Source organism: Mustela erminea, chromosome 6 (assembly GCF_009829155.1).
Source record: "Mustela erminea isolate mMusErm1 chromosome 6, mMusErm1.Pri, whole genome shotgun sequence".
Classification (NCBI taxonomy): Eukaryota; Metazoa; Chordata; class Mammalia; order Carnivora; family Mustelidae; genus Mustela; species Mustela erminea.
In genome coordinates this window covers 112,282,060-112,306,067 of record NC_045619.1, presented here as the reverse complement: position 1 = coordinate 112,306,067, position 24,008 = coordinate 112,282,060, and the positions used below count along the sequence as shown (strand labels likewise).

General features: G+C 37.8%; 1 protein-coding gene across 17 annotated transcripts in view; it reads right to left on the bottom strand.

The window, feature by feature from the left end:
* PARD3 (par-3 family cell polarity regulator) overlaps positions 1–24,008 on the bottom strand; it is a 645,516-nt gene that overhangs the window by 325,763 nt on the left and 295,745 nt on the right. For all 17 annotated transcript variants that reach the window (XM_032350010.1, XM_032350021.1, XM_032350015.1 and 14 more), the window contains exons 4-5: positions 23,469–23,647; positions 1,893–2,024 (exon numbers count right to left, since the gene is read on the bottom strand). In XM_032350010.1, the coding sequence (XP_032205901.1) occupies positions 1,893–2,024; positions 23,469–23,647 (311 nt within the window). The remainder of the gene's footprint in view (positions 1–1,892; positions 2,025–23,468; positions 23,648–24,008) is intronic.

Here is a 24,008-nt window from a genome sequence, read left to right as displayed (position 1 = left end):
AGCTCAACCAGTCTAAACCAACAACTCCCTTTGACAAAGTGGCAGGCAAGTCACACAACACGGTATGAAGGGCACCTCTTGGCGGGGGGCGCTTGTGAGGAAACATTTATCTGCTTTCAAGATGAGCCCTGCAGAAGATAAAGGCACGATTTCTCTTCTTCTGTGCCAAGCCGTGATGTCCAAGGCTCTGACAACTTGGGGACACACAGCCACGGAGGCCCTGTGTTGGGCTCCCAGCAAAGGGAGGGTCTGGATCCTCAGTGAGATCTGCTGGGCTGAGGCCACCACCGCCAATCGTCCCTCTCTCCAGGTATCTTGTTAAATGGGTAAGGAGTACCTTCTTCTTCCACAATCTAGAATTTCTGTTCGTGGCAGCCAATTTTTTTTTTCTAACAAATATACTAAGATACACAGTTTTCCTAGGTACCATACATGATTCTACTAACCCCTTGGCAGGCATCCCATCACTGGATAGAGTTATTGTAGGAGCAGGTTCTATGCAGCCAGTCCGACTACAGGCCCATGCTAAACTAACTCTTCAAAATATTCACTTCAAAATGGTAATAATACCACCAAAGAGTTTAAAATCTGTATTATTTTTAGAAAATGTTTTTCCTAGGTAGGACTCCATGGTTTTTTAATTATTTAAAATTATTTCCATCACACAATGCTTCTAATGTATTCTAACATTTATGATATGATAATGTATTCTAACATTTATGATATGATAAAAATCAGTATGTTTGTGATACCATCCATGGTATCAAAGGCAAACTGTCCTTTTTTATTGTTTCATATTCTAACACCCCCGACACACAAAATTGTTTTAGGAGGTGTATGCTATAAAATACAAACTAAGATGAATTAAGTAAAACATTTAGGATTTCTTTTCACTGACATTATGAATCTAAATTGAAAAACAACTATCCCAATATCCAGGCAATAGAATTGTTGATAATTTTAGAAATTACCAGAACAGAAAACAAAAACATTCTCTTGAGTACACTTGTTAAGACTTCCATTTTAAATGAGCTTTTTTAGCAAATAAGTGACAAAGTAAGGAGAGAAGTGTGTTTTTAATACAAAAACTGTTTAAAACTACAAAGAAAATCCTAGAATTTCCACTATGAAGAAAACACTGTGACTAACAATAAACAATTCAGACTTTAAACAACACCACTGGAAGAATTTGTTTTTTATATATCAAAACTTACCGAATAAATCCTTAGTCTTCATGCAGCGAAGGCTTCTCTACCAGTGATGTAACAAGTTTGCAAACAGTTGTTTTTCCCAGGACACAAACCAGTTACTTACACTGAGTGGTAAACGATTCTGGTTTCATGAATGGCCAACCCTGTGGAGTAAACTAAGCACCTCTAAAAACTTAACAAACCTCTAACAGTTCCTCGACATTTATGAAAGGGGAAGTCCCCAAACCCTACAAAATCAGGTAAATTCTGAAATAACACTATCGCATGGATTTCTCCTGCAGAGTGAAGTCAGGTAAGATAGAACATTATAATTTGCCTCTTCAGGTCCTCTGACTTGTTCCCCATCAATAGAGAATCTATAAGTGGTCTTGAAAGTCTACTCATAAACTGTACTGTTCACTTCCAAATGTCTGTGCTTCGGCAATGTAACAAGCTCTTAAGGCAGGATGCTCCAGAATCCACAGCAAATATTCATAACTGCTTATGAGAAACCTTTGATCTGGGACTGCCGCAGAAACTGTCTGTACTCATATTAGACAAACTGACAGAAAGCCTGGTACTTACCTGAAGTCTGTTAGAATAATTGACCTTTAATCATCACAGTGATGGAGAGAAACATGTTTCAGGGTATGAGCTAGAAGTTACACCAATGACACGTGTAGAAGGATTAATTTATGTTACCTGTTCTTGCTTCTCCAGCCACCTGTCCACCATTGGGTGACTGGCACTCAGAGATGAGCGAGCATTGTCTCTCTGAAACTGGTGAGACCAGTTACTAGCATCCCGTGGAAGGCTTCTATAGTTTTCATCTTTCTATTCAAAAAGAAACAAAAAGGTGTCTTGTCAAAAAACAGACCTTGCAAATGAACAATGCACTTGGTCTTTCAAAAGTAGCAGAAAAATGATTTTGCAGACTTAAAATATTTTCCCCAAATCTATACAAAATAGCTGACTGAGGACATTTCACCCAGATGAGGCCTCATGAATGCAGTCATCCGTCTAGGGGAAGGGGATCTAAGGACTAGAGCAGGAAGGCAGACACACGCATATGCGTACAAGAGACGAAAGCATTTTCCCTGCACTCCCTCCCAAATCAATCTCCACAGGCCAGTTACATGCACCAGAAAACGAAAAGTATTTCTCTACAAGACTGTTGTTCTCTCTCAATCATAGGATGTTCTCTTTTCCTCTTCTTTCTAGTCTTATAATAATATTGTGAGATATTTTCTACAATTCACCAAAAATGTTTAAAATAAGAAAGATTAAGGAACTTACTCTTTATTTACAACTTTGTAGTTGTGTGATTTTGGGCAAGCGACTTAAGATCCTTTAGACTGTTCTGTTAGCTACTTCATGGGTTAGTTGAAGCATTAATTCAAATATCAAATAAAGAAAAAAATTAATCTATCCCAATACAGGGTACATAATAGATGCATAATTGCTCGCCCCAACATGCTTATAGCAAGTGAAATCTTTAAATAAAAACCTAGTTAGTTGATAAATATTTATTTAGTATGTTCCAAAGCGGGCACCTGGGTGGCTCAGTTGCTTAAGCAAGTTTGCCTTTGGCTCATGTCATGATCTCAGGGTCCTGAGATCGAGCTCCGTGTTGGGCTCCCTGCTCTAAAGGGAGTCTACTACTCCGTCTATCTACTTCTCCGTCTACTCATTCTCCAATCCCTCTCAAAGAAATAAATAAAACCTTTTAAAAAGAAATACATCCCGGGGAGCCCGGGTGGCTCAGTGGGTTAAGCTGCTGCCTTCAGCTCCGGTCATGATCCCAGGGTCCTGGGATTGAGCCCTGCATTGGGCTCTCTGCTCAGTAGGGAACCTGTTTCTCTTCCCCTCTCTCTGCCTGCCTCTCTGCCTACTTGTGATCTCTACCTGTCAAATAAATAAATAAAATCTTTAAAAAAAAAAAATACATCCCAAAGCCACCAAATGTAACTGGATGTATCTTTGAAATAATAACGTACAACTATCTGCTTTGGCTTTTGGGCTGCAAAACCTAATCTCAATGTCCTGAAGAGAAATGAGAAGGCTAGGATAAGGCAGAGAAGTCAAACATTCTAGCTCAACACGTAAATCTAAATATTTTCTACAAGGACAAATTTAAAATGTTACCATCAGTTCCCCACTTAAGTGAAGGACCAAAACATTCTCCTTAATAACTTTGTTAGGGATAATCTGGCTGTATACATTATACACATGACTGCTTCTTATTCTTCAATTCTTAATCCATCTGAGCAGCATATACAGAGAAACAAAAAAGTATCATGTAATAGGTTTGCATTGCATAGACCATAGCAATAGACCAAGATTCTGTTTTCTGCTCCTTCACGAATTCCATCAGAGAGAAAAAAGCTTCAAAATGGATCGATAGTCCTGAACCTATGCCACTATTGTGGTGCACAGAAAATATTTTTAGATCTGTAAATATTTATCAGTGTAAACTTCAGTATGAAACTTTAAAAGTTTTCTTCTTAGTATACCTAGATAATAAACTAAAACCTCGACAGAATTAAACATCAACAGCAAATATTTTTACTAGGAAACCTCTACACATGTCCGATTACCGCAGCTCAGAAAGCTGTTAACAGAGCACATGACCTCCAGCACAAGGAAACCACGAAGATTACAATGCTGCTCCACACCCAGGAATTAGGGACTGACCTTGGTTGCAGGAACATGGAAATGGGAACATAAGCAAAGGACACAGACAAAGGAAAAGAATAAAGCAACAGAAGAAACCAAAGCCCACTGTATCTCAAAATACTAGGAGCTCTGCCTTAAAACTGCTGCGTGGTAACTTGAGAACAAAGCAGAATGAGCTGACTTACTGCCAAGAAATTCAAATTAGTCATAAAGGGTAGATAAATGTATTAAGGGCAGAATCTTCAATGTCCATGGAGGAGGGACTGGGAGCACGGAGACACACAAGTACAGTTTTTATGCCACGATCTTGGGGCTGCTCCCAGTGGCTGACAACCTGGCTTCTCTATTCATTTTCCACCATTAGAGGTGATTACTGCATCAGCTCTACTTTGAAAAAGGAATAACTGAACACAAGGCATTAAAAATCTATTCTGCCTTTTCACTAGGAACTGTATTTCTGGGAAACCAACAGTGCCAGTGGATGAGGGGAAGCTCGTCTTTTCAGAAGAACGCCACGTAGAGCCAACAGAATAATGAAGAGATTTAGAAAAATCACCATCTTCAGCTCCTAATGAAATAACTCATTCAGGCAAAGATAACCAATGGACGCTGGAGCTGTTAGTGAAGAGTGGACAGTGAGCTGGGTGTTCAGACAAAGACGAAATACAACTTACAAAGGGAAAAGCAGATCTTGAAAACGAAGAAACCAGAAGACACAAAATGCTCACTTTCCTTGGTATCTACAAATCCAGGCTGTGAGTGGTACATTCTTTTGATTCCTTTTGAATCTCCACCATTCTTTTTCTTGCCTGCAATGGCCCTTAATAGCTTATCTATGGCCTGCTCACTCCTGTCTCCTCAGCCAACTCCTCCCTCCCAACAACTTCTAGGCACTGAATTCAGGATCTAAATTTCCAATCGGCCATCACCAAAAATACCTCCAAATCAACAGATTCAAAATGAAACTTGCTTACACTATCAATTCCGGTGCCCTCCTGAAAAATAACCATCATGCTCTGTACCTCTTTCGACCCAATCTCTCATCTGAAGCCAGTACAGCAGCCTTCGAACCCGAGGCTGATCCCCGCCTTAACCTCTCCAGCAATGTTCTCTGCCACCTCCCACAGACGACTGTACTAAAATGTGCGCTGGAGGGGCGCCTGGAGGCTCAATCATGAACCATCTGCCTTCTACTTGGGTCATGATCCCAGGGTTCTGGGGTCGAGCCCCGCATCGAGCTCCCTGCTAGGCAGAAAGCCTGCTTTCCCTCGCCCACTCCCCCTGCTTGTGTTCCTTCTCTCACTGTTTCTCTGTCAAATATGTAAGTAAAATCTTAAAAAAAAAAAAAAAAAAAAAAGTACGCTGGAGCACATCACGTGTGGGGCAGACACCACAGCTAGCCCGGAGGAACCTGCGCACAATCATGCTCAAGGTGCCACACGCCTCTTCGCCTTCACTTAAGCTCTTTTGGAGCCTAGACTCCAATACCATTTCTTCTTGTAAGATCATTTCCCATTTTTCAACACCCAATGCAATCGCTATTTTCTCTAAGAAAGATTCTCGGACTTTCAACAGACATTGGCATGTCATGCTTTTTGTTACCACTATCTTCTAATTTTACTTCTAATTATAGTTCTGACTTATAATTTAGTTAATTTTTAAAATTGCTATTTCCACTATTCCAGCAAAACCGAGGGAGAAGATCACCATTCACCTCTAAACTCAAGCACTTAGCTCAGTGGCCTATACCAACATGAAGGGCTTTTTCTTCAATACGCATTGTATTTCCTATTTTCACATGGTTCAGATGCCCAGAATTTTCAAAGAACACTTCTATAAGTTGTTCTAAAAATTAATAAGTGAATGCTTTCAAAAGGCATCATGATAAGCATCAGTGAAATGCATTTTCACTGAAATATAATGATTGTACTTTTAGATTTATACAAGATGTGTAACTCTGTTTTATGCCCATTTCAATTTAATGTCACACCTACAATATACAATGTCTGTGGATAATGTGATTACTTCCAATTGCATCCAAAAAGCAGTGTGACATTTCTCCATTTTCATCAATTATGACATGTAATTCATGTTTCAGGCCATCACAAAGTAATCAGATTAAAGGAGATAAGAGCTATAGATTTAAAAAAAAAAAATCTGTCCTCTTGAACTCCACCCGAAAAACTCAATTTTATATTTACAGAATCAACTTTGAGTAGTTAATAGATAACAAAAATAAAATTAACCCCTCATATAAAAAAAGTTTTCCTAATTCAATACTATTATGGTAATGTCAATAATGAATTCATGCATTAATTTATAAGGTATGAGAAGCCCAGCTGAAGTATCTCAGTCTCTGTCAAGAAAGCAAAGAATTTCTAAAATGTATTAGGAATCACTATGCAATATATACTTTAGTTTGTGGATAGCAACATGTAGGCACTACTCGCATTGCACTCATGTTCTTCTTCACAATCCTGAGCTTGATCCAAAGTTCATACAAAGACTGGAGTCCTATAAAGTTGTGATTCTGTACTTATGGGTATATCAGCAAACACCATAACATGCAATATGATTTCTCCTTTACAATACATGCTTGGATATTCATGATTTCCAATTGAAATGTATAAAGTACATACTATTTTCAGCTTAAAAATATTTATTTTGGTGTAAATGATTTTAGAAACCTAGTAGTCTTAAATTTGGTGATCTGAAGAGGCACCTGCACCCCAATATTTACACAGCGATGTCCACAACAGCCAAACTACGGAAAGAGCCCAGATGTCCACCAAGAGATAAATGGATAAAGATGATGTGGGTTGTGGGTGGGGGGTGTGTGTGTGTGTGTGTGTGTGTGTGTGTGTGTGTGTGTGTGACAATGGAATATTACTAAGCCATCAAAAAGGAAATCTCGCCATTTGCAATGACATGGATGGAACTGGAGGGTATTATGACAAGCGAGATAAGTCAATCAGAAAAAGAAAATTATCATATGATCTCACTTATAGGTGGAATTTAAGAAACATAACAAAGGATTGTAGGGGCAAGAGAGGAAAAAATAAAACAAGATGAAATCAGAGAGGGAGATAAAACGTAAGAGACTCTTAATCATGGGAAACAAACTGGAGAGGAGGGAGGTGGGGGGGAAGGGGTAACTGGGTGACAGACATTAAGCAGGACATGTGATGTAATGAGCACTGGGAATTATATAAGACTGATGAATCACTGACCTCCACCTCTGAAACCAATAATATATCATATGTTAATTAACTTAATTTAAATGAAAATAAAGTTTTTTAAATAAATAAATGCCATATCCTCTAGCAAACCCAACTACATTGTAAGCTTTGGAGAAAGGACCATCTTCCTACCCCTACCCACGATGTCCAGCACTGAGCCTTTCGGAAAGTAGGTATCCAGCAAATATTTAATGTACTTAACAGAAGAAGCAGCTATGAGAGATCATAATAATAAACACAAAAAAGAATTTAAAAAAAAACTCATTATAAGCATTGCACTGACATTGAAATATTTGAACTCCAAAAGATCTGATGAGCATTTCTCAAAACATTCCCGAACTCATTGATTCTGATTAGCAATGAACTTAATCTTACTACCTATGTGAACTTTGAGTAGGAGTGCCTGACAGGACATATTGATAAACATACTGCTTTCTTCTTCCAAATTATATATGTTAATTTATTTTTGAAAAGAATTTTCCCTTAGTTCATTTGTGAGTTTGCATTCCTATGTTCCCATTTTTAAATAAAAAAAGTTAAAAAAATTTTAAGGACGAAGTATGAAGGCATTTCCTTCATTTGTTTTTGAAAGAAAGGAATGTCTGTAGATGTATAAACAACAACAATGACAAAAAAAAATGGTAGTCTTAATATGTCTATGCAGATTATCTACATATTTAATGGATCAAACTATCATCAGCTACCAAAAAAGTGAACATTTTTAAGTTAAATGTATTTTAAAAACCTGTACTTTCTAACCTAAAGGGAAAAAAAAACCAACAAAAATCTTTGCCATTAATATTTTTGTAACAAGTCAGAGCTGCATTTATTTAAAAAAAAAAAACTGGAGAATGTGACTTTAAATCTATTTCATTCTATGATCAAATTAATGCTTCCGTTCTGTATATTTCTGTTTTCCAAAGTAAAAACAGAAATCTTTTTCATTAGACTTAGAAAAATCTGTCAGTAGTACCAATATGCAAAATCCAAATGATTAAATTTGCTAATGACAAAAATAATCTATTATAGTAAAGCCACTACTACTTTATCTAACAATTTTTATAAGAAAAATACCATAAGGAATTACTCTCCTTTATTTTTTAATTACAATTTTAATCCTTCACTCATGAGGCTGTCCCAAACAGCCATTCAGCTTTGCTTTCCCTCTTGCCAGAAAAAAACAGATGTTCCTGCTGTGATCAGGGATTTTCCTTATCATCTAAATGTACTGCCATATCATCAGGTGTCAAAAAGCCACCCAGGCTGAGAAATGCATATTAATTTTCTGCTCCCTGGTAGCAGTACCCTAGTTATGCAGTAAATCTCTTTCAGGATAGGGAAAGGAACTGTCCTCTCTCCCCCATCACTCCTCCCCAAGCCAATTACAATTCAATAAAAAGAAACCACACAGAACCCACCCAGGGCCTTGGGATAGGAGCTTATTCCTTTCATACTAAGCTGAAACTCCAAAGCTTTATCTCTCAGAAACAGCTACTTAGCTGATGGTCAGATTCCTTGGCAAGCCTACATCCTTATGTTGCAGAAATATAGGAATATTTCAAGAACGTTACAGAAGTACCAGATATTTCTATGTTAGTTTAAGAAACCCAACTACAGCTCTACTTTTTTTCAATGCAAAAATTCCAAACACCTTTTTAAAAACCATTAGGAATTGTGTCATTTTGACATGCCGAACGTTCAGTGCATATAAATTTAACTTTTGTACCCTCTATATAAGCATCCTATGGTTTCAAATATCCCCATGCAGTTTTCAGATTTTAAGTTTACAACTATTTTTCAACTCAGCAATCCTAGAACTCAATTTTCTGTGTTATCATTTCCCTAAGAAATGATACACAGACACCAAAGAAACTATTTTCAGGATGTCTAACCTGAAATTGTAAGACTGAAGTGAAATTAGTAATGATGGTTTAGAATTTTTTTTTAATTACATAAAGTTTGCTAAAATTACCAGTAATCACATTGTTGGGTCAATATAACAGACCCATTCTGGTCTCTATGCCCAGAGTTTACCTTGTGTGCTTCCTGATAGCTATATCAGAGCATGACCTTGGAAGCAAGGCCAAGGCTAACGTGTAGCAGAAGAAAACAACCATAAAATGGTCTGTAAATAGGATTTTTATCAATGTACTTTTCTGACCTTCAAATCGTCCTCTAGTTAATAAATGAGAAAAGAAAAAAAAAGAGAGACATGGGATTGGGAATAAACTGACTCACACAAAAAATAATAGATTCAATAAACAACCTGTAAATGAAGGCAGAAGGTTTGGCCATCACTGTCCATTTAAACCAACTACATGCCTATTAATATACTTTTTTAAATAAAGAAACACAGGGTTTTATTCCAAACACAGTATTATCACCACTTATCCCAGACACATGGCTGTATAATGAACTTTATTTGAAATCCATGGTGACCAATATCCTACATGAAATGCCCCCTGTGTTACTGATCTGAGGTCAAGGAAATTCATCCCCATATTAGCTAAGCCCATATTCTCTGTAATTCCTGCATATATAGAAAAGTATAATCACTTTTTTGGTGGGTAGACAGATAGGTATCTCCTACTCTCCTTTTAGGTAATTGCTTTCTTCCACATTCTTAATCATTTTTTAAAAATTATTATTTGGCAGAAAGAGATCACAAGTAGGCAGAGAGGCAGGCAGAGAGAGGAAGGGAAGCAGGCTCCCTGCTGAGCAGAGCACCTGATGTGGGGCTCGAACCCAGGACCCCGGGATCATGACCTGAGCCGAAGGCAGAGGCTTAACCCACTGAGCCACCCAGGCACCCCACCACATTCTTATTCATTAATGAAAGGGCTAAAGAGATAAAAGAAGGAGTCTGTATCTACAAATCTGTTCTTACTCCGGAACAGAATTATGACAAGACAAAGAGGAAATTCAAACATCCATACGTTTCTGTCAAAATTCTATTAGTAGGCTACATATCATTAGTGATAGTCTACTAAGGTGTGGTACAATTTGTGATGAGACATTGATTATACTGATACTGTAACTTTTTAAAAATTAAAAAATGAAAAAAAATCAAAATGCAGATATTTCTGAATGCCAAAACATTTATTAGAGTACCTCTGTAGCTCAAATTTCATTAACACATAATTTATTTTTACACCTCTATTTTTCCATTCTAAACTGAGTTTAAATTTTGAAGAATTAGCAGCAAAAATTGAAAATGACTTATCCAAGCAGATTTTATTTTTATTATTGTGCAAAATCAAAACTCCGATAATGTACATCAAATTTTACTAGTTTTTTTCCCTTTGAAATATTAAAGGTACAAAGTTCTTAAAATTCATTCTGACCTGAAAAATCTGTCTTTGCAGTCTTTACAACATGTGTTCAGTAGCTTCTAGATCACAGAATTCCATTTAGATCAGTGGGACACTCAAGAATGCTGAATATGCCAGGGGAAAAAATTCTTGTTTGGAACGCTACAGAAAGTACACATTTGAAAATCATGATTAATTTGCAAGTAAGTTTCCTGTCACAGACCAAATCCTTCTGGTTGGTATGCTGACAAAACCAGAAGTATAACATTTTAGTTTTACTCACAACTTGCAACTAACCAGTAACTCAGTAACTGCTGTAACATCAGATAAGAAAAATAACCCCCCAGAGCACGGACCTGCACTGGGTATCAACATTAAGGGATCCGTTATGAAAACCAGTCGGCCAAATATCTCACAGAGATGCAGGCCAACTTACAAAGGCCGTGACATTTCCAGAGGTGACCATGAGGGCACAGATTTCTCTGAAGCCACCAGAACTGGTCATGGAGCAGACAAGGATATCTAAGAGGAAAGAGATCAGCAAAACTCAGCCTCATTCAGGCTATTTATTTGAACCTCTTTCTTCCGTTGTTTTTAATCCATCTCAACAGTTCAGAATACCGTGAAAAACTTTAGATCCAGATTTTTAAATCTGGAAGGAGAAAAGTGAGAGACTATTCAGCTTAACCTCTTACCATCTAAAAAGCAGAAACAGAGGCTGAGAGAAGTTGCAACAAATGTTCTGTGGAGATGAGGGTGAGTAACCAGTTCCCAGGGTTTTATCTACCCATTTCAATGTCCAGTGTCTGAGCAATGAATTCTAACCCTCATGTGATAAACCAGGAACCGTGGTTTACCTGGGTAACGATGGTAATTTCTGAGATCCAGCCATTCCCACAAAATGACCCTCTCCCAACAGAAAAGTATCCCTTGAGTTCTTGTACATAAACTAGGGCAAAGCCAATATATAATCTTGTATCACAAATTATATTTACAAGAGAGATGGTTGGCTCCCTGATAAACACTGCCTAGTCTCAGGAATAATTAGGAGTAAAATGTTTGCTTTAAAATGGTTTTAAATTGGGGCACCTGGGTGGCTCAATCCCTAAGTGACCAACTCTTCGTTTCAGCCCAGGCTGTGATCCCACAGATCTCAAGACAGAGCCTCATACCAGGCTCCATGCTCCACAGGGAGTCAGTCTTGAGGATTCTCTCCCTCTCCACCCCTGCCCCTACACACTCAGGCGTGCACATGTGTGCTCGTATACATTCCCTCCTTCTCTCTCTCTCAAATAAATCTTTTTTTTTTTTTTAATTTAAATGGTTTTAAAACAATCTCTTTCCAGGTATATCTGGGATTATCTCCTTTATCCTTTGAAAACATCAGTAAGAACATAAGGAGAAGGTAGCCTGGAAGGAAAGTTTAGTATTTTTCAAATTACAAAAACATTATCCCCATCTGGATTCTGAGGAACTAAGGAAAATAACTACAAGGGAAGCAGTGATAATAGGCGCTCCCATTTTATTTCTTGCACAGTACTTCATAAAAACCAACATGACTGGGGCACCTCGGCGGCTCAGTCGGTTAAGCGCCAGACACTTGATCTCAACTCATGATCTCAGGATTGTGGGATAGAGCCCCATCCAGCTCTACCCTGGCTGTGAAACCTGCTTGGGATTCATATTCTCTTTCCCTCTGTCTCTCTCAAAGACAAAAAACAAAACAAAAATGTCACCCAATTGCCATATGGCCACAGGCATTCCACAATCAGAAAGTATAAGGAATGGAGAAAAGAGACCACCATTTTTTACCCTGTTCTTTTTTTTTTTTTTAGTATTTTTTTTTATTTTTTATTTCTTTGACAGAGAGAGACTCAGTGAGAGAGGGAACACAAGGAGGGGGAGGGGGAGAGAGAGAAGCAGGCTTCCTGCCAAGCAGGGAGCCCTATACGGGGCTCGATCCCAGGATCCAGGGATCATGACCCAAGTTGAAGATGGAGCCACCCAGGTGTCCCTACCCTGCTCTTTCAACAAAGGCAAGTGTATACGAACAAAATAAATATAAGTATTTCAGGTCAGGTTACATTTTGAAGAGCCTGGCTCATTTTCCAAAGCTACAATAAAAATGAAGAGCAACATTTGACTAATGCTGCTTGACTCTGAAAAACACATTTAAATCTGAAACAATTTTAAAACATTTTAGAAAGTGCTACACATTTCTTATTTTGACAGCAAGAAATACCTATCCACATTTCGTTTTCTTTCAAAAACATGTACCTCTAAACGTTTGTATCGCCATGCTAAAATTATAAATAACAATAGCATTTTGCATCAGGAGCAATTTGCACAACACCAAGAGATGAAGGGAACAGATGCCAGGGAATGAAAGGGAGAAAGTAAAATACTTAGAGTAGTTGCCTAATCCCAAAATATCTACAATCTTACACATTATCTAAATGTGCAACATGAATTTTTTATATTTACCTAAATGTTCTTCATGTTAATTTAAAAGCAATATATATATATATTCAAAGAAATCACTAAAACTTGAAAAATCAAGATAACTAGCTACATAACTAGCCTGCCAATGTAAATATTAGCACTCCCTTCTTATATTTTTCGGTGTACAATCATAACTTCAATGAACTGAGCAGATTAACGAACAACTGGGTAATTTCTGTGCAAATCCCTAGGTACAGTTGACGATTTGACTCTTAACGTTTTTCCCTTACTTGTGAAATTGCCTCCTCAGGTAAATATCTCCACAGATTTTTTAAAACAAAGAAAAAATATTTTCACTTATCAAAATCCCATCCTATTTATGCTCCTCATACAATCATAATGACTTTTCTGGAGAATTCCATCTCCACACAAAAAGCATTTATCATAAAGAAATTGAGAGCTCAAACTTCTAAAGAATTAAGTCCTTCTCTCCTACCTATCAGCAGAAAAATCATGTTCTCTAAGCTGGATATTAATTTTCAAGGAATCTATTTTTCTTCCTGAATGATAACTGAAAATCACAACTTTAAAAAACACGATTCCAAAAAATTTGGAGTACTTCTTATTGAAGCCCCTTTCTGTCTCCCCCTCAAAACCATAACAATTTGAATAAAGGGAAAACAAAACAGCTGTTGTAGCAGAATGACTCGACAAAAATTAAAGACACAAGTGGGAGTACCCAGCCATAAGAATGCAGCAGGTGTAAGACTGGTAAGCATTTCTCAAATTCAGTCCTGTCATAGGGAAGGCTACCAACCATCAATCCCTAGTAATAAAATCAGCTGAAAAGCTTTCATTAGAACTCATTTCCATGGGCACTTGGGTGGCTCAGTTGGTTAAGCCTCTGCCTTTGGCTCAGGTAATGATCTCAAGGTCCTGGGATTGAGCCCCAAATTGCATTCTCTGCTCAGCAGGGAGCCTGCTTCCCCCTCTCTCTGCCTGCCTCTCTGCCTACTTGTGATCTCTGTCTGTCAAATAAATAAATAAAACCTTTTTAAAAAAAAAAAAAAAAAAGAACTCATTTCCAAAGAGAAAAATACATCTCTGACAATGACCAGGTGTGTTCAAGGGTTCACAGAGACCTGTGGCTGAGTCCTGGTTCCACACATGCCAGGTACCTGTGCCTGAACTGCTATCTCTAATTCTCAGCCCAAAATGTGGGTGACACCATATGCTTTGGAAAACTGGGTTTTAAAGACTTCTTGGGATGGAAAAAAATTTAGATTTCCTGAAAAGTTGTGAAAATAGTACAGAGTCCCTACCCACTCTTCACCCAACTTCCTCCAATGTTAACATCTTACATAACCTTGGTATAGTTGTCCAAACTAAGAAATCAACACTGATACAATACTATTAACTACACTAACAGATGTATTTGCAATCCATCTGTTCCCCCCAACCCCCGCTAATGCCCTTGTTTCATGCCAGGATCCCAAATTGTATTAAATCCTCACATCCCCTTAATCTCCTCTGACCTGGGACAGCTTTTCAGTCCTTCCTAATTTTTTTTATGACCACAATATTCTTGAAGAATACTGGTGAGGTACCTCATAGAATGTCCCTCAGTTTTTGGTTTGTCCTGAGATTCCTTACAATTAAACTGGAGTTATGAGTTCTGGGGAAAACTCCACTGAGGTGAAATGTCCATGCCATTGTACCACTTCAAGGGTTCACGATATCACCATGACTTATCATTAGCGATATTAACCTTGGTCACTTGGTTAAGGGAAGTCTGTCACTTCTCCACTATAAAGTTAGTATTTTTCACATTCCTTCCCTCTTCTTAGGAAACAAGTATTAAGTACAGCCAATTCTCAAAAAGAGGGGAATTAAGATCCCCACCTTCTGGAGGGGGACATATTACTTCTACTATTTAGAACTCTTCTGTAAGAAAATTTGTCCCCTTTTTTCCCATTCACTTTTTATTTAGTCATTTATTAGTATCAGTATAGTCTTATGGGTATTTATTTTGGTCTTTGGATTACAGTCCAACTATATCTTTATTTTCTCTGCTGTCACTAATGCACATAAAATATCAAGAAGAAGGCCAAATATATAAATTCTCAATAATAATAATATCAAACACAAGGATTAGAGAAAATAGACGAACACAAAGAATTCCTCAAAAAGGGGGCAGAAGTGGAAATCAGTTAACATAATCACATTAGTAGTACAGATATTCATGAAGCCAGCATACTTTTACTTAAGACTAAGATGTTAAGATATAATACAGACTTGGTGAGGTTTTACCAAAATATGCCAGATCTAATAATAAACACATGCTCATTATTCTTATATTCATGTATAACAGAAAGACTTAAAGGAGATAAAAATAAAAAGGTTATTGTGAAATATTTTACAGTTTAAATTGTTCAACTAAATGAACAATGGCAGGGACCCCTGGGTGGCTCAGTCAGTTAATAGTCCAACTTTCTGATTTTGGCTCAGGTCATGATTTTAGGGTCGTGGGATAGTGGGGAGTCAGGCTCTGCACTCAGCATGGGGATTCTCTCCCTCTGCACCTCCCTGCTCATGCAGGCATGCACACACACTCTCTAAATAAATAAGTAAATCTTAATAAAAAAATTTAAAAATTAAATAACTGGGCAGTGTATAAAGTCTGTAAGCATGTTGAGATGTGGGAAGATACTTGTCAAAAGCAGAATCTGAAACTGCAAAATCGAGATTCACATCACAACTTTATCACTGAACAGCTAGCTGGCTTAACTATTAGGTGACCTATTTAACCTCTTGGCTTTACCTCTTCATCAATAAAATGGGAACACCAACCACACTTATACAGTAGAGGGGGATTAAATGAGATATATCATGTAACACACCAATCACATTCTCTGACAAGAAGTACTCAAGACAATGTGGCTATGATTATGTGAAAATATCAAAAACCTCAAAAATGGATACAGTTTAGGGATGAGATCGATGGAAACCACTTCTACCCCCACACTGCAAAAAACCTTGACTGAAATGCACTTCTCTAAAGGCAGATGGGAACACAAGGGCACCTGGAATCCGTGCAAATTAAAACCAAGTTTGCCAGAGCAGCTAGAATGCAAGTGGCAGAGGGCTCTGGCCCTGAGCAGTCCCATCCTCTACTTCTTCTGTTAACAGCAGGACCTGAAGTGACTACATCTAACTTTGTGACTTGAAGGAACTACGCTTATAAGCCAAAGTATCAAAGATTAAAAACAAAAACCAAGTTAAAAAGATGAAATAAGGCCAAAATATTTTTTAAGTGTATAAAAGCCATGCAAATGTTTGTTCAATATAAGTCAATCAATGTCATTTCCCAGTTATCTCCCCCCAAGTCAAGAAAAACAGGTGTAACGCATTCATTTCCCCCTCTATTCTATGTAACTTTGAGGGTACTCAATAAAGATTTTCACATTACTTAGGTTTATGTTTCTGGAATGGTTTGTGAACTCTAAAAATATCACATCCAGGCTCAAAAATTTTCTCAATAGCACCTTAGGATTTTATAACTTTGAACACAAATTATAATACTCAAAGCAAGTGAAGATAGATTATATCTCTACTGGTGACACAGAAATAGATGAGACCAGGTTATTAACAACTCTTACTAGGTGCGCTTGGCAGTTGAAGCCAGCCTATTGTAGAAATGATTATAACCATCACTTACTAAAAGCACACAACTGTACTGCAATCAAATGAAGATCTTTTAATATGCAAAATAGGAGAGTGAAATTTATAGTTTCAGAGGCCTTTAACGGGAAATACAAATGTTGCAGTAGAACGGCCTAACATTTAAGTCTCAGTTGGATCTCCCTTGAAGCTAATGCCCCAGAAAATTAAACACAGCTATAGGTCTCTCGCAGAGGAAACATGTGGTTTTAGGGGATGATCTCAGCTCATCCTTTGAGGTTTTTAGATGATTACTGTAACTAGCTAACATCTACGATTGGCTCACAAATGACAAAAAACAATGTTTTTCAATAGCCACCTGGTCAAACGTACTAGCTTAAAAATAAAATAGCATACTCAAATGTACCAATATGACTGGACTTATGCGTTAGAAAGCATAAAGGAGAAGCAGCGACTCCGAAGCCGAATGATTGAGAAGGGGGATGAGGCAGCAAATAAAGAGGTAAACACAGACTACAACTCTGTAAAAAATGAATGAATGAATGAATGAGCAAGAAGCGGCTATTTTAGAGTATCATGAGGTAGGAGCCAATGTTAACTAGTACACTGTCAGCACAGAAACCGCCAAAATTTTCTGACTCTGAATAAAACAAGGAGTGGGCACTTTCTGGAAGTCCCTGGTGTCTGAATTAGCATTGGTGACTTCACACATGATAATGGGAACACGATGCCTTGACCCGATGTATTGAAATGCACTTTCAACTAAGATTGGGGGTGGAGGACAATATGCCAAGGAAGGATAGACAGGTACACTATTTGTATCAGAGCTTCTATTTAGAAAAGATACGTCCGATTCTAGTTTGGCACGGACAGGATAGGACCCAACATCGCAGCAAGTTGTTAGATTACTTTTATTTAAAACTCAAAAAAATTTTTCATTTTAATGGACTTTTGATTAAAAATGATAAATTTGAGCAATCTAAGTATGAGAAGTGAAATATCACAAAACCAAATGCGGTAAATGTTCCAGACTCTATTCTGCTATGATAGGAAAATTAGCTTAAAAGAAGACATCTCAAAATAGACATAATATTTAAAAAAAAAAATAGACATAATACTCTTATTTACCCTCTCCGAACAGGCAAACAAACACACTTCCTTTTCAGCTGAACTTCAGTTCTCAAAAAAAAAAAAGACAGTGCCCTGAAGTCAGTAAAGCAGCTTTAAGTAAACACACAAATCTCCTGAAATAGGTAAATGAATCCATCACTACAAGTGTATTTCATCTTTTTAAAGTTCACAGGTGATTCTGATGCAGAGCCAAATGGGAGCCATTAACGTCTTTAGTACGATAGTAAGTTCCAGAACTCAGGAACAGTACCACTTGCTTCTTTTTCTTTATCCGCCCCCTCATTGCATAGCTCACTCCATCTGGGCCTCCTCACAGTGCTTTATACAACATAAGTACTTCACACTTTATTAGTCATGAATGTATGAGAAACAATTATCAGTAGCTTTAAAAATATCCATTCCTTTGGTCAAATAAGCCTACTTCAGGAATCTGTTCTAAGAAAATAATAAGAGATGTCAATATAAATTAATATATTAGGATCTTTTTTGAAGGGTACTTCTAAAGGTTACTTATTAGAGAGAGAAAAAAAATTGGCGAAGTATAAATGTCAAGCAACAGGAAAGTCACCAAATAAAATAATAGACACCAACTACAAAAAAAAAAAATCAGTACATAAAAGAACATTATGCAAGCTATCTATATTTATGACATGGGAAAATGCTCTCAATATAAGACAAAATTAGAAAAAAAAAGTCAAGAAATTAAACCATGTTCACTGAATGATTCCCCACTGGTAACAGGGACAGCCACCAACTATACAGAGCTCTGCTCCAGAGTCCCAAGTCAATACACCAGACTGTCAATAACACTTATCTACACCATTCCAAATTACTTACTTGCTTCTTTATACTTTTCATTACTTTATAAATGCAAAGAGCAAACAGTAGTATTATAAGAAAAAGACTATGGGGAAATCTTAAAATATACTACAGAAATGTTTCTGTAAGTATTTTTCTAAAGTTAGAAGAAATATCTCCTAACTCTTCTAATGAACAGAAAAAAAGATGACAAAGACAATTAAGACAGCAACTCTTCCAGGAGCTTGTGTATATGAGGAGTACTGGACAGATACCAAACATGTCAAGCAACTAAGAAATAATAAATCCAGGGTGTCAGAAATATTCTAAAGTCTCTTAAGAACTTTAAAAATAAAAATTTACAAGACACTGATGCTAATATAAAATGTTGTCTTACGACTTTCTTCCCCTTACATCAAGATATGGTTTTGTTTTGTTTTTTTTTTAAGATTTCATTCATTTATTTGACAGAGATCACAAGTAGGCAGAGAGGCAGGCAGAAAGAGGAGGGAAGCAGGCTCCCTGCTAAGCACAGAGACCAACGTGGGGCTCGATCACAGGACCCTGGGATCATGACCTGAGCCAAACGCACGGGTTTTAACCCACTGCGCCCCTCAAGATATGTTCTTAATGCCACCTTTGTTTTCATCTACCTTTGTAAATTTTCTTTGGTGAGGCAGGGAAGGGGGTTGGTGAAAGGGACAGATTACTTAGAAAGCAACAGCTCTTAGTCTTTGGGGGAATGGAACAATGGCTTACAACGAGTACACAGTGAAATAATGCACAGGCTTTATCCTTGAAACTTCATGGCTGGCTGATTCTGTAAGTGCCTCATTACATTGTTCTTGATGGAAGGAATCAAATGCTCTCCACATACTATTTAGACTTTATTTGCAGGGACAATGACTTAATAAGGATGACCAAAGAGGTGGCAAAATGATTTAAGTGTTCACACTGATTGAAATACTATTTCCTAAGATGAAATATTAAACAAAATCTCAAATGAAAATACATTTTCTAGCAATATACTTTCCATGCTAAGTATGAGTAAAAAATGTTCTCTAAAAGAGTTGAAAAAGGCAGTCAGCCACAAAATGCTGGCCAACAGGAGTGAGTCAGTGTTCCAAGGAACTTTTTTAAAAAGCCAAGACTCTCTTCTATTCTACATGTCACTTCTAAATTAAAGAATGAAGAACTGTAAGAAATCCAGAAGCCCATAGAATCCTTGGTCTCTCCAAGCTCTCACCTGGTTTTGTTGCACCAAAATCTGTCTATGTTGCCCTCTAATTTAATAGTGTAATAACTACATGAACTGGGAAGACTCTACCTCCCACCTCGGTTTTCAGCCACAGGAGCGAGTTCAACACGGTAGCACTTTAACACACCTGAATGGAACTGCCTCGTTCAGAAATAAGAGATTTCAACTGACTGGTGACATCATTCCAAAACTGTGTGTTTTGCTCATCAACTTAAAAAAACAGAGATCACTGGGACGCCTGGGTGGCTCAGTTGGTTAAGCAGCTGCCTTCGGCTCGGGTCATGATCCCAGCGTCCTGGGATCGAGTCCCACATCGGGCTCCTTGCTCATCAGGGAGCCTGCTTCTCCCTCTGCCTCTGCTGCCACTCTGTCTGCCTGTGCTCACTCTCTCCCCGCCCCCTCTGATAAATAAATAAAATCTTAAAAAAAAAAAAAAAACAGAGATCACTTAACCATGTTGAGTTACAGAAAAATGTCAACTTATTTTATCTATTAAAAATCAATGCATTACAAGACTGTGAATCCTTAACTCCTCTATTTCCATGCATTTATATAGAAAACCTAAACTACTACATATTCATAAAAATGTATAGCTTCTTGAGATCATCCAGCATAGGCAAGCTCTCATGCCTCAAGAGAAGGAAATCAAGTTAATACTGATCAGCCATATATACTTTCCTCCAAGCACCCATTCTGAATACTAAAAATACAGGACATCATTTTATAAATGAACATAAGATAGATATACACATACAAAAAAGATAATCTCTCAGATCTTAATACAAACAGCTTAAAATTTTGACAGCAAGCTTAGGAAATGGGTACTTGAAAAGTAAAGCCAAAGATAATTCAAAGGACAAATTCATTATGTCTTATCCTTTATGTGCGTTGTATGTGAACATGATTTCATCTAAAGATGTATATGGAATTTGAGGTCTTTCCAGTGAGAAAGTGTGGGCATTTGGCTACATTAAATACTGTTTCACGTGGGAAAAAGCTTATCGAATGGATAACCATTTTTAAAAACAGAACTACATTCAAATTTGTCTCACAGCACTTACACTCATAATGTGAAAAAAAATGAAAATAGTATAAATAAATGTCTAACAATAAGAGAATGATAAATTATATTCTACAATGAGATAGTCTGCATCCATTAAAAATATTTTTCAGGGGGCACCTGGGTGGCTCAGTCAGTTAAGCGTCTGAGTCTTGATTTTGGTTCAGATCATGATCTCAAGGTTGTGAGACCAAGCCCCAAGTTGGATTCCACACTGGGAATAGAGCATGTTTAAATTCCTTCTCTCCCTCTGCCCCCTGCCCTACTATAACATATATATTTTCCAATAAAATTCACACCAGGAGAAATCCCTAATATGAAACAAAGTAGAAATAATAAAGATACCAAGTATGTTGACATAGCATGACTCCAACTCTGTGTGGGTATATATGTGTGTACGTGAGTACGTGGGTGTGCCATGGGTGCATATTCCTTATTATCTTAATACTAGGTGTTGCTGCATTTTAGCATTATAAATAATTTAACTTTGTATTGCATTAGTTTCCCAAATTTTTTACAATGATAGATATGGGTTTTTTTAAAAATTTTATTTATTTATTTGAAAGAGAGAGACAGAGAGAGAAGAGTACAAACAGGGGGAGCAGTGGGCAGAGGGAGAAGGAGAAGCAGACTCCCCGCCAAGTGGGGAGCCCAATGTGGGATTCAACCCCAGGACTCTGAGATCATCATCAATCCTAGGACCTGAGCCAAAGGCAGCCCCCCACCGACTGAGCCACCCAGGCGCCAATATATGTTATTTAGAACAAAAAACTCAGTGAGGTGACTCACTGGCAGGGTGCCTTACAGTCCTCTGGTAGCTTGCCTCCCTCTGCTACAGCTAGAAGACTAAAATCAACTTCCTAAACCTCCCCTGCAGGTAAGGATCCAGAGGCAAACAGCGTTCTGCGCATCTGGACTCAAGAGCCGGTTGTGGAAGGTGGTGGTTGTGGAAGAGGGAAGAACTGTCCTGGGCTGCTGATGGAGAGAATGGAGGTTGCTGAGACAGTTCTGGGTTCAGTTCCCAGCTGCACAAGTGGCAAGCAGCAGGGTGAGCACACCTGGAGACAGGCTGTTAGCATTCGGTGGGCAGATGCAGGGGAAGGACCCAGGTCACTTCCTTCCCAGGCAGACGTGCAGGACTGCATGGTTCAGGAAGTCCTGGAAGAGGCCCAGCCTACGGCCCGCTCTTCAAGCTCTTCCAATGATTTTCTGAGACTCCAATTCTAAGTATGAAGTTCGTTTGTTTATGTTTAAAACAGCCACTGTAGTTCTGTTTGTACAACTGAAGCTGACTCACCTACCCAAGATGTTGAAGGAATTAGAAAGAAAATCCTGATTACCTCAATGACTTCTGATGTACTCTCCTTAAACCATGCGAAAACCTTTCTAATAGTGCTTTTTTTAAACTGTCAACTTTACTTGTTTATACACTTCTAAATATCAATGTAAATAAAATCTATTCTGAACACAAATTAAATGTCATGAGGCTTATTCATAAATTGGATACTGCTTCTTTGGATGGTTTACTTCATGGTCAAGCATGCTAAAATTCCAAGCTGGTCTCAATGAGAAGACACTCCAACTTGATTCCTCATCACATACATGATGAAGTATTTCAGAAAAGTGAAATCTTTCCTGGAAGATTCTTCTCAGTTAAGGTGTTCTCTACATCTCTAGGTGTTCTCTACATTTCCCCCCCGCCCCGCCCCAGAAATGAACTACTACAAATGAGTGTTTGTAGAAATGCAACAAGTAAGGAAATTTTAAAACTGGCACTTTCCAATAAATGCAAAGGATAAATCAAGCAAACATCAAGCTATACTCACTTCCATATTAACATGTTATTAGTACAATTCAACAAACACATGGTGCTCAATTATTGCTGCATTGAAAAAAATATTAACTCATTCAATAGATGTTTACTGAGACTCTACAGAATCAGCAATGAAAATAAACACAGCTTAAAGCTCACTGAGTGAAAGCACAGAGATATAACAGAAAGGGATTATAAGGGCTCTGTAGGAATACAGGACAAAGAGCATTAAGAAACAAATTGAAAAAACAGAATAAAGTTTATTCTTTTAGACTAAATAAATTAGGTCATGGACTGAACTAAATTGGCTCAAAGAAGAAAATGTTATTAAGACTAGGCAGTACACTTCCTTTCTCTAGGAAGAAAAAATTACCAATAGAGTAGTTAGACTATGGATTCTACCTTTATCCTTAAAAGTCCATAATGCTGTAATTTCTTTAATGTACCTCAGGAACCAATATGAATATCTGCTCACACATGTGTAAAACATCTTTGCAAGGACATGCAAAAGGCTAGTAAGGGGACTGCCCCCAAAGAGAAAGAGGACAACTAGGAGACAAAGTAGGTGAGGGATGTTACATGTATACATTTCAAGTCAAAAAAGTCTTCATTGTTAATCATAAATACATTATCTATTAAAAATGGATAAATAAATACATAACATGAATTTTACTATAAAATGCAAGGGCAATATAAAATAGGAAGTCATCTAAACTTTGAGGGAAAAGTTCACACACACACACACACACACACACACACACACACACACACACAAAGGGCCACAGAGAAGACACGCTAGAAGCAAAGGACCCAGTCAGCAGTTGACATTTACCACTGACACGAAGAAGACACAAAACAGAAATGGTTACCTTCCTGTCACAGGTTTTAGGGCTACCAGCAGTGTTTTGCTTAAGGAAGCCGGCTGTTGTTGACCAGCGTGTGGGGTTTTTCCGTGAAGGCTCTTCAGAAGAAAAATTATTATCACTAATGGAAGTTGAAAGGCCAATTAAAGCTGGGTCACTGCTTCGTCGGACATGAAGAGGCATATCTATAAATACAAAAAAGCATTATATTTTTTTAAATGTAACTCGTGTCTGAAAACTACATATTAGAATAAAGGCAGTGAAACCAAAAATCAGAGTAACACTTAAGGTGACAGTGGGTCACCAGTCTATTATCCCAATATTCTTAAATCAAATATCATACAGGGGCACCTGGGTGGTACAGCAGACAGCATTGGACTCAGATTTGGTTTTGGCTCAGGTTGTGATCTCCGCATTATGAGATCGAGCCCCACTCCTCTGAGCGACAAGTCTGTTTGAGATTCTCTCTCCCTCTCTCCCTCTGCCCCTCGTGCTCACGCGCACACGCATGCTCTCTAATAATACATATTGTACATATTCTAAAAT